We start from the raw sequence: 13,507 nt of genomic DNA on the forward strand, positions 1-13,507 counted from the left end.
CGGGAGGCTGTGTCCCTGGCCCGAGGTCTACGCCCAGCCACCCACCCCCGCCCCAGGTTCTGACTCAGGAGGAGGAACGGCCGGGCTGAGCAGAGCTCTCCTGCTTCAAAGAAACGGTCCCAGTTCTTCCTCCGAGTGTGGGATGTTCCCAGAAGGGTGTCTTCGCTTAGGAACAGGGTGTGCGTGATCGCCAGGCAAGGGAGCTTGACGGTCTGGGATGGGCCCCACCCCCCACACTGCTGGCACTCCGGCATCCGTGCCGGCGCCCGCGCCCGGTGCTGACCAGTTGTGTCCTCTGGGGGACTCAGACAGCCCCACCCTTGAATCTGGGCTTCTGGTGAAGCCACCATGGTCCAGGCCGGCCTCTGGAGAGGTCCAACCTGGTGGTCTCCATGTTCCTGCTGGCCCAGGGTCAGTGCAGCCTCCCAGTCCGGTTTCTGGGGCTCTGCTGGGGCCCCTGTTCAGGTACCAGTGAGAGAGATGATCACAGAGCCAGGCCACACCCACCTCCCTGCCAGCAATGCAGGAAACCTTAAATTCAAGACCCCGAGATCAAGATCTGAACTTAACCAATGGGGCCACCTGTCCGCTCAAGATTCACCTACTTTTACAAAACCTTAAACCCCTTCTCGAGTCTCCGACATCACCAGGTCTCCACCTAGACTCCTGGGCGCTTGGTACCCCCCACGGGGCATCCTGCAGCTGGCCACCTCTGGATCCTGGCTGCCTGCTGCTGACCAGAGCCCTGGGTCCCCATGTGAGCACATGAGGTCATGTGTCTCACTGCCCGGCCCTTGGCGAGTGGGGCTGGGAGCCTGCCTCCTCTGCCTGGCCCTGCCAGCCCCTCACGTGACCTGCGGTTCTGGTTCCGGGGCAGGCCCTGTGCCCCCAGGGTGCCCCCATTGCAGCTGCGGGACTGGGGGAGCCATTCAGCCTGTGGATAGATCCTGGACAGACCCACGGCCATGGGCACGCGACACACACCACACGGACACCACGATGGCTCTTATGTCGTGATGCTCAGAGGTGAGAAATCTACAGAAACACGGCAGGAGTATCTATAAAAACATCTTCACCTCCCCCCGGAAGCGCAAGCCTGAGTGGGCCCTGGTGGCCCGCGCATGGTGTCCAGTGGCCACCGCAGGGCTGGTGCCCACCAGGGGGAATGGGTCAGGGGAAGCAGGTCAGGGAGCCACCAGGAGAGGCCATAGGCCACAACTGCAGGGAACAGAGCCTCCGGGGAGTGGGGCACTCAGCCTCCTGGTGCAGCCCTCGGCCACACTGACAGCCTCCGCGTGCCCGGTGCCTCCGAGAGCCAGCACGTGGGCTCCAGGGAAATCCGGACCAGGGAGGAACGGGGCCACCAGCCGGCGCTATGCTGGGAGGAGCGGGGCTGCCTGGTTGAGAACGTCCATGAGGGGCCACGGCCCTCCGCCTGTCCCGTCGTCCCGACAGATGAGTATCCAAAGCAGCATTAACTCTCGCTGAGGCGGGAGGGACAGAGGGAGCCACACATGGGCAGCGCAGGGCGCACGGCCTCCCGGTCCTCCACAGCGTCCCCAGACTCGGCGACGGGCAGGGGCTCGCTTGCGGGGTCCTGGCTCCTCTTCAGCCTGGTGGGGAAACACAACGAGGGGCTCTCTGCAGCAGCCCCAGGGCACGCGTGGCCAGTGCCCACTTGTCCGAGGACTGGGAACACGGCTGGACCTGCCCCCGCGGGCGCTGCGGGGAACTGAGAGCGACACCCAGCCCAGCAGCGCCCGGTTGTGACCATGGTGGCCTGAGGCTCGTGCAACGGGCTGGTGGGTCCGCTCTTCTGGAACAAAGCTTTGCAGAGAGCTTGGCTGAGTCTGTTCTCACTCAGGCCTCTGACCTCCGCGATAGAAGCCAGTGCCTTAAACCAGTGCCCACACATTGTCCTGCTCACTGAGGCAGGAGAGAGCTCAGAGCTGCCTCCTCCATGCCCTCCTTGCCCCTCCTGTCCTGAGCCCATGGGGCAGGTTTCCTCCCTCCCCTGCAGCAGGTGTGTTGGCAGTTTGTGGCGTCTCTTACCACCCTGACCCACAGCCCCTGGCACTCAGTAGGGGTTTAGGGAATGAGTAGCTGGTAGCAGTCCACACGACTCCGCAGGGCCGCGAGCTGTCGATCTGTCTGGGCAGTGCACCGAGTGTCTCCCCAGGAGATTCTGGCTGTTAGGCCCCTGTTTAGAACTGAAAGTTCCCAAGGACTCCTCCCGCACAAGCCTGAACTGGGGACTTCGACGCTCTGCCCACAGGGCTGCTCCCCAGATGCCTTAGGATAGTGGCTGTCCACTTCCCAGGCCCCCTGGTGCCTCATGGCTGCTGGGGCTCAGGACTTGTGTGGCCGAGTGCCTCAAGCCCCTCTCGGCCTGCTGCTACCCACCCCCAACACACACTCACTTTTCTCTGTTAAAAATCACAAAGTCTTGCTGGATCGCATCAAGGCAGTCCTGAAGGTAGTCATTCTCCTATTAGTCAGAAAAACAGACCGATGAGCATAGTGGCCACTGAGGCCTCCCGCCCCGCCTGTCCTCCTTTTGCCTGCACCTGTGGCTTTCTTTGGAGATCTTCTGGGCTGCTGGAGAAACTGTCCCAGCAGCCACAGCATCTGGGGGTTTGCATCTCCTGAATGACCCTTAGCCAGGGGCCAAAGGATGCCCAGGATTGAAGCTCCTGCCTCGGAGCGGACGCGGACAAGAGGGCAGGTTCCGCAGCACAACTTGGCCAGATACCACCCCTGGCTTAGCTCCCTCCCCTCCCGGCGCCAAAGCCAAGGCCGTGGGAAGGAAGGAGCTGGACCCCAGAACCTGGGAGGGCCTCTGAGTGGGTACAGGCGGGCACATTCGTCCTGTGAGCCTGCAAGAGGGACCCCCGCTCAGGCTCCTGCAGGTGGCACAGAGCAGCCCCCCCAGATCTGCCTCTACCGGCCCTCCTGGCCTCAGAACGGCCCAGTCGCCAGCAGCACGGCCGGTGCAGAGCCTGCTAAGGTCGGAAAGGCGCTCCCTGCCTCGGTAGGACATGCTGGGTGGGCGCCGGAGGGCAGTGCGAGGGCGGGACGTGGGCTACGCGGCCGCATGGGGCATCCTTCCATGCCCGGCGAGCTCATCCTCTGGCGAGACCCCTGGAGCGGGGTGGAGTACGCTGCAGGGTGGCTCCCGTATCCTGGGAGACATGACAGCCCAGTGAGGATCCCAGAACAGCCGGGGCCAGTGCCGAGGGGGACAGTCTCAAGAGAAGCGGGCAGCTAGAGTCCATCTGGGGTCGACAGACTCCAGAGTCAAGAACCAAGGGCCTTCGGATGACCGTGTTCACCTGGAGGCTCAAAAGGAGCTAAGGAAGGAGCTGGCGAGGGCCGGGGCGTCACGGAGCAGCTCTGCACTGCCTGTTGTCTACAACGGCGCTCCCTGCCGTCCACGCGGACGACGGCATGCCAGAACGACAGAAGCCTGGACGTAACGTAGCCGCACCTAACCAGGTGGGAGTGACCACAGTCACAGGTAGTGAGGTTGTGGTGACGAGGAGGTCACCTCGAGGCCCGGGGTCTAGTGACATCTGACGTGCCACAGACAGTGCTCCTAACACTCCAAGAGGTGGACACTGAGCACTCAGACACGCGCGCACACGTGCACACACGCAGGGAGACCACGGGTACAAGAGCAGCTGTCGTCAGCCACCTTGATGGGAAACCACCACCATTTCCCAAGCACAGCTGTGACCGCTCTCCTGAGCACACCTGGGCAAGGGGGACTGCCTTCACCCGTCTGTTGGACGCGAGATCTGAGCAGACACCTGGCCACGCCCACCTCATGAGCAGCGACCCCAGCCCTACCCAGTGGCTGCTGCGTCCACTGCCGGCCACAAGTGCATGAACAAGACGCCCTCCTATGGCATCTGGTAGAGCCCTCGTGGCCGTCCCCGGGTTATGGTGGAGGAGCCGGAGAAGGTCTTGCCCCCCTCAAAGCAGCCTGGGTTCCAAATAAGTCACAGTCCGCGTGGGCAGTGACCAGTGTCCCCATCCACAATGTTAAGTCTGTACCTCGGCCTTCGAACATTCAGGGCACAGGGATGCTGCTTCCCATTCTTCTCCTGCTCCCTTGGCAAGCCTGGCCCCTGGGTCGTGGCAGACGGTGGGGGCCACGGCATGCGTGACCCCGCGGCAGCTCTGGGTGCAGCGGCTGAGCCGGCGGCAGCAGTCTCGCATAGCTCTGGGTGTGGCGCACAGCCTCTGGGTTGACAGAGGCGTCCTCTCCGTGCCCCCACAGGAAGGACGAGGAGCGCTCTGCAGTCACCCGAGGCGGCCAGTGGCACTTCTGTGGCCTTGGCCCAAGGCCGGGCTTAGAGCCAGAAAGAGCCTCGCTTGCCTGACGTTCCCAGTCCTGCACCGCGCGGACCGTGACAGCGACCGCACGAGAGCAGCAGGAAGTGGCACATCCTCCAGATGTCCTTGTCCACACCCGTCTGCAGTGGGGGGATCCGGTGAACTGCGCCCGGTCCCACGTGGGCTCTGGGCACCCCAAGCCCAGAAGCTCCTCCCACCAGCGGGTCAGTGCCCGCTGAAGGTGAGGCCAGCCCTCGGTGTGTACAGCTCTGTCCTTGCCGGTGGCTGCCCTGCCACCGTGGCCTCCCAGAGGGGTCGCCACCCTGACTGAGTGGCCGGTCTCCACCATCAGGAGTAAACAGGGCTTCTGGGCCGAGAACGCATCTTAGCCTTGCCCGACTTCGTGCTGATAATGAACGGACAAGAGCCCGCGCTCCCGCCTGAGAAACGATGTGGCCAGGGCCTCCGAGCTCTCTGGGCACGGGTCCGCGTCACACCAGGAGGGGAGCCGCCAACACGCAGACCCCCAGAGGGGCAAGGGAGGGTGGGGCGGTACGTGAAGGGACACGGAGGACGGAGCGGCCAGGGTTGTGGTCCAGCCAGCTAACCGCGCCCCTCTCGGTTTCCCCAGGAGGCCTGAGGACTGGTTCCAGAACAATCCGGGGCACCGTGGAAGCGGGTGGGCCAAGGCGGGCCTCACACACCACAGGGTGCACAGAGGACCCCTATTCCCCGGCTGTGGGGCGCGTGTCCGCAGGAAGCCCTGTGCCGTGTCCGTGTGCGCGTCCGGTTCTAGGGCAGGACACCCACACTTGCACCACTCGGCTCTCGGCCGACACACGCACACGCACACGCACACGCGCCACAAGACCAGAGAAACGTACAGCCCTCCTGCCCCTTAGCTGAGGGCTGCGGGGGGTGCGAGATGGAAGCCGCTGTCCTCAGGACTCTGACACCAACCGCCCCAGGCGGATTTCCTGAGTAAACCCTCGCGTGGATCCTCGTCTGCGGGCACACGTGTGTGGGCAGTGCTGACACCGACAGCTGTCACCCCCGGTGCGGAGTGGCGGGGGCCTCGAGACCGGCTCCACTTCCAGCAAAAACAGACCCGCTGAGCAGACATACTCCCCGAGCCTCTGGGAATTCACCGGAAATGCAAGAGACCTAGAACCGCCAAGCGATCTTGAAAGAGGACAAAGAGCGGGACTCAGGTCCCTGATCTCGACGCGGACACCAAAGCTGTGGTCATCGGACAGGTGGGGCAGGCACCGGGCAGACGAGGGGGACCCACAGATCCAGGGATGGGATCGTGCGTCCGTGAACAAGCCCCTACTTTTGGAGGACCGACGTTTGAAAACGACGCCAAGCCATTCGACGAGAACAGAACTGTCTCTCCAACGCGGGCGTCCACGGGCCGAAGGTCGGACCCGGACCCCGACCTCACGCTCTCCGCTACCCCCCGAAAGCGGACCCCAGAGGTGAGATGGGCCAACACTGAGAAGAAGCCGCAGGACTGGACCTCAGTGGCCTTCGTCGGCGGCAGTTTCTCCGGTGAGACGCCAGAAGCAGGACGAGAGAGGAGTGGACACACCGCGGCCCGTCGAGTCCAGCGCCTCCGAGAACGACCCCTCCCACGAGAAAGCGAAAACCCACAGCGGGCGGCCTCCCTGGTGGGCCCCTGGCCTCGGAACAGCGGGACTCCCGGCAGGACGCAGCAGGGAGGGGCTCCGCGGCCTCCGCCCACACCCAGAGCAGAACAGCCCCCACGGGGGAATGGGCGGCGCCACACCCGCAATTCCAGCCCCGCTCGCCAGGGGCCGCCACCAGCAGCCGGCCCGTGCCCACTCCTTGCCCCACCCCTGTGCAGGGGAGCGCGTGTGAGGGGGTGGCGCTGGGGCTGGGGGCCTCTGCCGGCTCAGACCGGTCCAGGAGTGGGGCGGCACCGGTGGCGTACAGGGTCACCGCTGTGACCCCTGCCATCCACCCCTGTACCCCGCGTGCCCTTGTGAGGACCAGCTATACCTGGGGGAGGGGCCGGGCTGGTCCCACGCTCACAGCGCGAGCTCCCCAGGGGCGCCCCCGCACTCCCGGGGCAGGAGAGGGGCTGCTGTGGGTTACTCTCTTTCCCACCCCGCAGAGTGACCTCCTACCCTTCAGCTCGCTGGAATGTGACAGAGTCAGGTTGGGAGAGGGTCATCTGGGGCTAGGGTGTCCCTATAAGACGAGCTCCGCGCACGGGGCGAGCGTGTGAGACCCCGGGAGCACAGCCGGCGTGATGGGTCCCCGGCCCGGGAGCCCCACAGCCAGGGGCAGGATGGAGCAGCAGGGACCCCATCTGCACAGGAGGACGACGAGCAGGCGTGGGGGGGGTCGCGTCCCTCACCGACTGCGAGCTGTCCCGGCTGCTGTCCCGGGACCGGTTCTTGGCCAGCCGCTTCTTCTTCTTGTGCAGGGGCCTGGACTCCAGGATCATCTCCTCCAGCTCGAAGGTGGGGTCACAGTGAAGGCGGCCTTTCTGTGGGGGGACGGAGAGCTGAGCCCGGCCAGCAGGGCGCCCAGGCCCTCCCAGAGCCACCCCCACCGCCTCCCCGGCTTACATTGGGCACGAAGCCCGGCGCCACCTTCTTCTCGCTCAGGTCTTGCCACAGCACGCCGGCCAGGGACGGGGCCGCCTGCATGTCCTGGAGGCTGGATGCTCGGTGCTTGGGGTCCACTGTGAGGAGCTGGAATGGGGCCCACGTGAGACCGTGCCTGGGCCCCACGACCCGGTGCCCACAGCTGACCGCCTGCCCCAGGCCAGGGAACTCCAGGGAGCTCTCGCTGCGAGGACCTCAAGGGCCAGGCAAGGACGGACCCGACCTCGGGTCAGTGCAGTAATGTGGCCAACGGGACAGCCTGGCCAAGGTGGGGTCCCCGGGGACCCTCTACCATAATTCACCAGCAGGCGGCAGACTCGGCCTGGCTAGTGGCAATGAGGGCCACAGTAAGGACCTGGACAGGCCCCGAGGGAGTCCAAGGGCGCCCTGTGTGGCCAGGTCCCCGGGCCTACGTGCCCCCCACATGCTGTCCTTCCTGTTACAGAAAATGTGGCAGACCCTACCTGAGGCTTCCCCACGGTGTGAAGCTTGGCATACAGAGGGTCCCCAGTCCCTGTTTGGGTCTCTGGGGACCAAGATGCCACTATGGGAGGCCCCTGGGCAGAGTGGTCGGTGCAGACCGGGTAGACAGCCCCCGAGGGACCGGGTGGACAGTCCCCCAGGGACCAAGAGTTTCTGGCTGCTTGGTTATCACTGCAGGGGTGAAGGTGTCCGGCAGGGGCGAGTGCATGCAGAGGAGAGCCCTGAGGGCCAGGAGGCAGCGGGGCTCTCCCACACCCCATCCTGACCCGACAGGCACCCGTGTGCTCCGAGTGGGGCTCCCTGAGTGCAGAGCGGTGGGGCCATCCCAGCCCTGGACCCCAGATGGAGGCGCGGACAGCAGTCCTGACCCGGTCCCCTGGGCCGCCACAACCGCGTGCTCAGGCCGTTTGAGGTGCAGTGGGGGCCGGGTCTTCTCAGGGTGCCTCCGGGGCCTGCGGCCAGGGTGCTCACGGCCCTCCTCGGGCGGAGGGGCTCACCTTGCGCAGCAGGCCCACCATCTCCTTGGACCAGCTGGGGACGTACTGCACGCTCGCCGTGCTGAACAGCTGCACCAGGGACTCCACGGCGTTGCTGGAGTGGATGTCGTAGGGCCTCTGGGGCGGGGGAGGCAGCGCTGCGCCAAGGGCCTCACCCCACAGCCAGAGGCACCTGCCACACGCCCACCCCTCCCCCCACGCAGGTGCAGCTCCCGGGGGAGCCCGGGGCCTGGAAGGAAGCACGTCACCCCCGAGAGGGTCTGGGCCCAGGTGGCTTGGCCCCGAGGCCAGGACGGGCTGCCGTCCTCCAGGGTGGGGGGTCCCAGAGGTCCCCAGGAGGGGACACCAGGGTGAGAGCACAGGGACGCCCACAGAGACCCTCTAACAGGTCTCAGCCCTCCTGCACCTGCTCAGTGTCTCTCCACGCAGACGCTGAGCCCCCTTGGGGATGGGGGGGCAGCCTCATCCTTCCCTGAGGGCTCGGGCCACCCCTGGGGGACACAGCCTGCTCCATACCCATCCACGCAGCAGCTCGTAGGCCAGCACCCCCACTGACCACCAGTCCACCTCGAAGGAGTAGCCGCTCCCACCGCTGACGAAGGACTGGAAGATTTCCGGAGCTTTCCAGGAGGGAGAAGCAGCTGAGTGTCCCGAACCCACAGGCCCCGGGCCCCCTCCCCACTGACCGCCTGGGGGTCCCTCCTCCCCCCGGTGTGGGCGGTGGGATCCTCCTGTGCCCCAGTCCCACACAGCCCTGTGCCTGCAGGGAAGTGACCCAAGTGACCCCCACCCCGCCCCCCAGCCTGGGCCGGACACAGCAGGCCAGTGGCCGTGGCTCACCCATGTACGGCTTGGTCCCGGCGAGTGCGGTGGCCCGCTCCCCATCCTTTATGATGGTGGCGATGTTGAAGTCGGTCAGGTGTGCGTGTCCTGCGAGCAGAGGAGACGATGCATCCCGTGGGCCAGATGCCGCCGCCCACCCCACCCCGTGCCCGGCCTCGCCCAGCCTCCGCTCACCTTGCTCATCCAGCAGGATGTTGTCAGGTTTGACGTCTCTGTTGAGGGAGCAGGAAACGGGGCGACGGTTCGTGCCTTGTTCTTGCCTTGCAGTCCCCGGCGGGGCAGGGGGTCCCTCGGGCCCCTCCCCACTCAAGGCCGACGCCCCAGAGACCAAAGTGGGCCTTAAGACGACGGACCTGGCAACTTTCTGGCGGAACCAGGCGACATGAGCTGTTCTGGGCCTGGGGCCGGGGGCGCCTCCAGCCGCCACCTGCTGCGGCCCGACGGACGGGGGCGAGTGCACCGGATGCAGGGGTGCTGCAGCCCCGGAGGACAGATGCCCGCCCCCTCACCCAGACCCTGGGGCTGCACAGAATTGATATTGGGGTCTATGCCTCCCTCCGGCTGGCCTCGGGCCTCCTCGGGCCTGACTCTCGGAGCTCAGGCAGCGTCTGTGCCTGGATCGTAACCGGGTAACAGTCCTCCGGGGCAGGAGCGCAGAGACCCTATCTCCCTGACTCTAACACGCCATCTTCATCTTCCTGATCTGCTTTCCCCTAACAACTGTTCAATCCCCCGGGGGCATGGCCGATGAGCAACGGCCTCTGCTCGGTGGTGGCCGGGCAGGACCTAGCAGCTGGACAGACCAGCTGAAGGGGACCCCGTTCCCAGCCCACCTGGGGCTGCTTACATGGAAGCCACCCCCAGGGGCAGCAGGTGCACAGCCGCGGGGCTGGCTTGGAGCCAGGCGCTGATGGGCTCGGGAGCCACACCTGCGGGCAGCTCTGGAGGCCAGGGGCCGGGCAGACTGTGCAGGAGCCTGTCCAGGTCCCGCTGGAGCACAGCCGCCCGCAGGTGACCCCCTGGGCACACACCTGTGGATGATGTGCTGACTGCGCAGGTAGTCGAGGGCCAGTGCCATCTCGCAGATGTACAGCCTCACCGTGTCCTCGGAGAACTGCACGTTCTGTTGCAGGTGGTAGCGCAAGTCCCCGCCCAGGAGCAGGTCCACGACCATGAACATGTCCTCCTCGTCCTGGAAGGAGTACCTGCGGGCACCGTGCGAGAGCGTGGCACACACGTGGGAAGCGAGCTGGGGTCACAGCGCCCGCCGCACTCGATGACCCCCCCATCTAAGAGCCCGGACACCCCCAACCTCCCACGCGCACTCCCCAGGAGCAGGGCCCCGCCATCCCCTCTGCTAGCACAGGGACCAGACGATCGCTGGGCTCTCTGGCCACAGCGCGGGAGGCGGGGCCCACGTCCAGGGGTGAGGAGTTGGAGAAGGCCCGGGCAGCTCCGGGCTCCACTGCCCTGCCGGCCTGGGGTCCCACTCTGTTCCCACTAGTACCCGGGCAAGGCTACATCCCCTGTGGCACGGCCAGCTCCTGCCTCCTGATTACACGCAGGCAGGACCCTGGGATCTGACTCGGGCTGCTGGCCATGCTGAGGGACCTCTCGCACCTGCGGAGTCCCCAGAGGAATGACCCATGGGGGGGTCTTCAGCCCTGAGTGTGTCCCCTGGAGAAGCTAGCGCCAAGTCACTCTCAACAATGCCCTGTCCCACACTTCTGTCCCCAGATGCTGGCGGGGCCACCTCTCCCCCACGTGCAGCTGAGGGACCCTCGGCTCGATCGTCCCGAGGCGGCGCTAGCTACCAGGACCAGAGCTCCGTGTGTGCAGCCCTCCCAGCCACCTGGCGCCTGGCCCACGGGGCCCTCGGGGACGCGGTCCGGTCTGTAAGCCCATCAGGGAGCCCGGACCCAGGCTGGGAGTGTCAGGGAGGACCCCGCGTGGGGAGGCGCCCTTGGGCAGCACGACCCCCCACGGGAGAGAGGACGGTGACCTCACTGCCGCTTCCAGGCTCCTTCCCATCCAGGAGCTGGTCTCGGTGCCCATTTTATGGAGGCGCTCAGGCCCCCAGAACTCTCCCCACTGACTCTAGCGCCAGCGACTCCATGGGCCACAGGCCCCTTGGCGGGAAAGCCTGGCCCTCCTGTAGGTCAGGAGACCCATACGCCTGGACAGCTCTGGCCCCGGGACAGGGAAGCTGAGTGCATGCGGAGTCCCCAGGGCAGGGGAGGAGAGAGCGGAGGGAAGGGCCCCGGGGTCAGGGAGGGTGGCAGCGGGTCACGCACCACAGGTTGACCAGGAAGACGTGCTCGATCTCCTGCAGGATCTCCAGCTCCCGGAACACGTTGCGTACTTCGTCCCGCTCGATGCACTGCTGCTTGTTCATGTACTTCATGGCGTACATCTTCTCGGTGTCCCGTTTCTGCACGATGCACACCTGGAGGACGGACGGGACGCCCGTGTCCACGCCGCCACCCCTACCCCTGCCGCCCGCACCAGACGCAACCCAGAAATGACGGGAGGTCTTTGGTGGGGCAGGCCCCTCCCCACGGGGACCAGCACCCCTTCCCGGCGCTCGGGGCAGCTGCTGACTTGGAGGGTTGCTGGGGGAGGTCGAGGAAGACCCCACGTGCGACAGCTGCTGTCCTCGTCAACCCTGGGCCACCATCCCCGTGGCGACAGGGACCCTCCTGTGACAACAGGGTCCCACACGGCTCTCACATGCTAGTCCCCCAGGGCACTGGACTATACAGCCGACCAGTGCTATCGCTGGCAGCGTTTACACGTGTGGGACAGAGAGACCCAAGAAGCAGTCCCGAGTCAGCTGGGGCAAGCCCGAGCGGCCGGGGGCATCCGTCAGAACCAGGGACCCATGTCTCCAAAGGAAGCGGGGCTAATGTACAAAAGCATAGGCTGGGGGGGGGGCAATGCCTCATTCCCCCATCCAAGTGGTAGGGAGGCCGCTCATGGACAGGTGACCGAAGCCACCTGCGAGGAACCCCATGCCTTCGGGCTTCAGGTCTCCAAGCTGCAGGAGCCAGGGGTGGGCTGGGGTGGGAAAGGAGGAGAGGAAATGGAAGGTTCTGGACCTCCAGGTGGGTGGGAGACTGTCCCGGGTGCCGCACCCAAAGGCAGGTGTCCTGGACCAGAAGTGTCGGTGAGCATCAGAGTCTCGGGCCACACCCGTGGGATCCAGCCCTTGGAGGAAGCCTACGTTCCCTCTCTGGGAGCGCATCCTAAGAAACAAAGGTGCTTTTTCCGGGAAATGATCATCACAGTTGAGCAAACTGCTTAGAACAGACTTTCGAGCAACCTTATCTCCCAACAACCTCATGGACACGGGCAAGGGAGCTCCGTGAAAAACCACGCAGCCCCTGGAACAGAATTTACAAAGGCTTTTGAGGACGTGTGGAGATTTTTATAAAGCCAAGCAGAAACCACAAGCTATGCTCTTAATCCAGTGTGGAGACGAAGTGCGGGCGCAGGCAGAGGCAGGACCGGAGCACGGGGCACACGGCAGCCCAGCCCCCGCCGCTCTGGCGTCTGCTCTGTTCAAGCGAGGGTGTCTGGCAGGCAGGTGGTGGGTGACCACTAGCTGTGGGGCGCTGGACACGACAACCAGGCGCCGTCAGCCCAGCGCCCACGTCATCCAGTGCAGGACCTTCACGAGCTGCAGAGGCGGTTTCCAAGGCGACAGCCACACACCTCCCGCCGGGCCCCAGGGAGGCAAAGCTGGCTGGCGTGACGTCCCCGGGCGTGGAGGGGGCGTTCGGCCAGGCTGAGCTACGCGGAGCTCTGAGCCTGGCCAGCTCCCATCTCAAAGCTGCCCGGGAACCCGTGAAGGCCCCCCAGGCCCCCGCAAAGCCCTGCCTACAACGTCCTCTCGCTGGGCTGACTGCCAGGAAGCTCGCAGCCTGGGGACCTGCACCCGGCCTCAGACCTGCTTCGCTTCGTACTTCCGAGACCCCCACGAGGTCTTGACGCCACGAGTTAAGCCCGTCCTCGATGCTCTTCCCAGGCTGGGGCGGGGGCAGACACACGGGAGCCCCGTTCCTGACGGCGGGAAGAGTGGGGCAGGGAAGGCAGGCCACAGCCCAAGTCCTGCCCTCTCCGTGCCGCCCAGGCCTTCCCACGCAAATAAAGGCTGGGAGCAGTTCCCGTCTTCCCTGACTCTCCCCCAGAGTGAACAGGGGACAGGGTGTCTGTTCTCTGAAAGGAGCACAGTCCTGAAAATGTGGTCCCCAAGGGGCGTCAGGATGGACAGAGCCCTGCTGGTGGGGACAGGGGTGGTGACCACTGTGAGGCGGCTCCTCTGCGGGAACATCACACCCGTGGGGACCTCTGCTGACCCGGAGCAGCAGGACACCGGCCGGGGCTGAGGAGGCCACCAGAGAGGACAGGCTCCTGGGGTGGTTCTGCCCACTGCGGCCACACGCAGCAGAGAGACCCCTGTCCAGGAGCCCGCAGGTGCCTGTGGGCAGCCCGACGTCCCCCCGGCTTTGTCGTGCCCACGTGTCCACCGACCACGGCTGTGTCTCTACCGTGCTCAGCAGAACGATGGCCCCAGGGACACCCACATCCTAGTCCCCGTGCCCTGTGATGTGTGACTGTCCCAGGAGATAGTCCCAGACTGCCCCGCAGAGTCCTCGTGAGGAGGAGCAGTGGGAGGGGAGAGCCCCAAGAAGGCATCCTCCGCAGCGC

General features: G+C 65.6%; 1 protein-coding gene across 1 annotated transcript in view; it reads right to left on the reverse strand.

Moving 5' to 3' along the window:
* Positions 1-1,000: 1,000 nt before the first annotated feature.
* STK32C (serine/threonine kinase 32C) overlaps positions 1,001-13,507 on the reverse strand; it is a 28,050-nt gene continuing 15,543 nt past the window's right edge. The window contains exons 2-11 of the mRNA XM_044240760.1: positions 11,092-11,243; positions 9,829-10,002; positions 8,972-9,009; positions 8,795-8,884; positions 8,471-8,574; positions 7,955-8,071; positions 6,936-7,061; positions 6,722-6,853; positions 2,421-2,488; positions 1,001-1,613 (exon numbers count right to left, since the gene is read on the reverse strand). Coding sequence (XP_044096695.1) covers positions 1,475-1,613; positions 2,421-2,488; positions 6,722-6,853; positions 6,936-7,061; positions 7,955-8,071; positions 8,471-8,574; positions 8,795-8,884; positions 8,972-9,009; positions 9,829-10,002; positions 11,092-11,210 — 1,107 coding nt within the window. The 5' untranslated portion in view covers positions 11,211-11,243 and the 3' untranslated portion in view covers positions 1,001-1,474. The remainder of the gene's footprint in view (positions 1,614-2,420; positions 2,489-6,721; positions 6,854-6,935; positions 7,062-7,954; positions 8,072-8,470; positions 8,575-8,794; positions 8,885-8,971; positions 9,010-9,828; positions 10,003-11,091; positions 11,244-13,507) is intronic.

This window comes from Neovison vison, chromosome 2, assembly GCF_020171115.1.
Source record: "Neovison vison isolate M4711 chromosome 2, ASM_NN_V1, whole genome shotgun sequence".
Lineage (NCBI taxonomy): Eukaryota > Metazoa > Chordata > Mammalia > Carnivora > Mustelidae > Neogale > Neogale vison.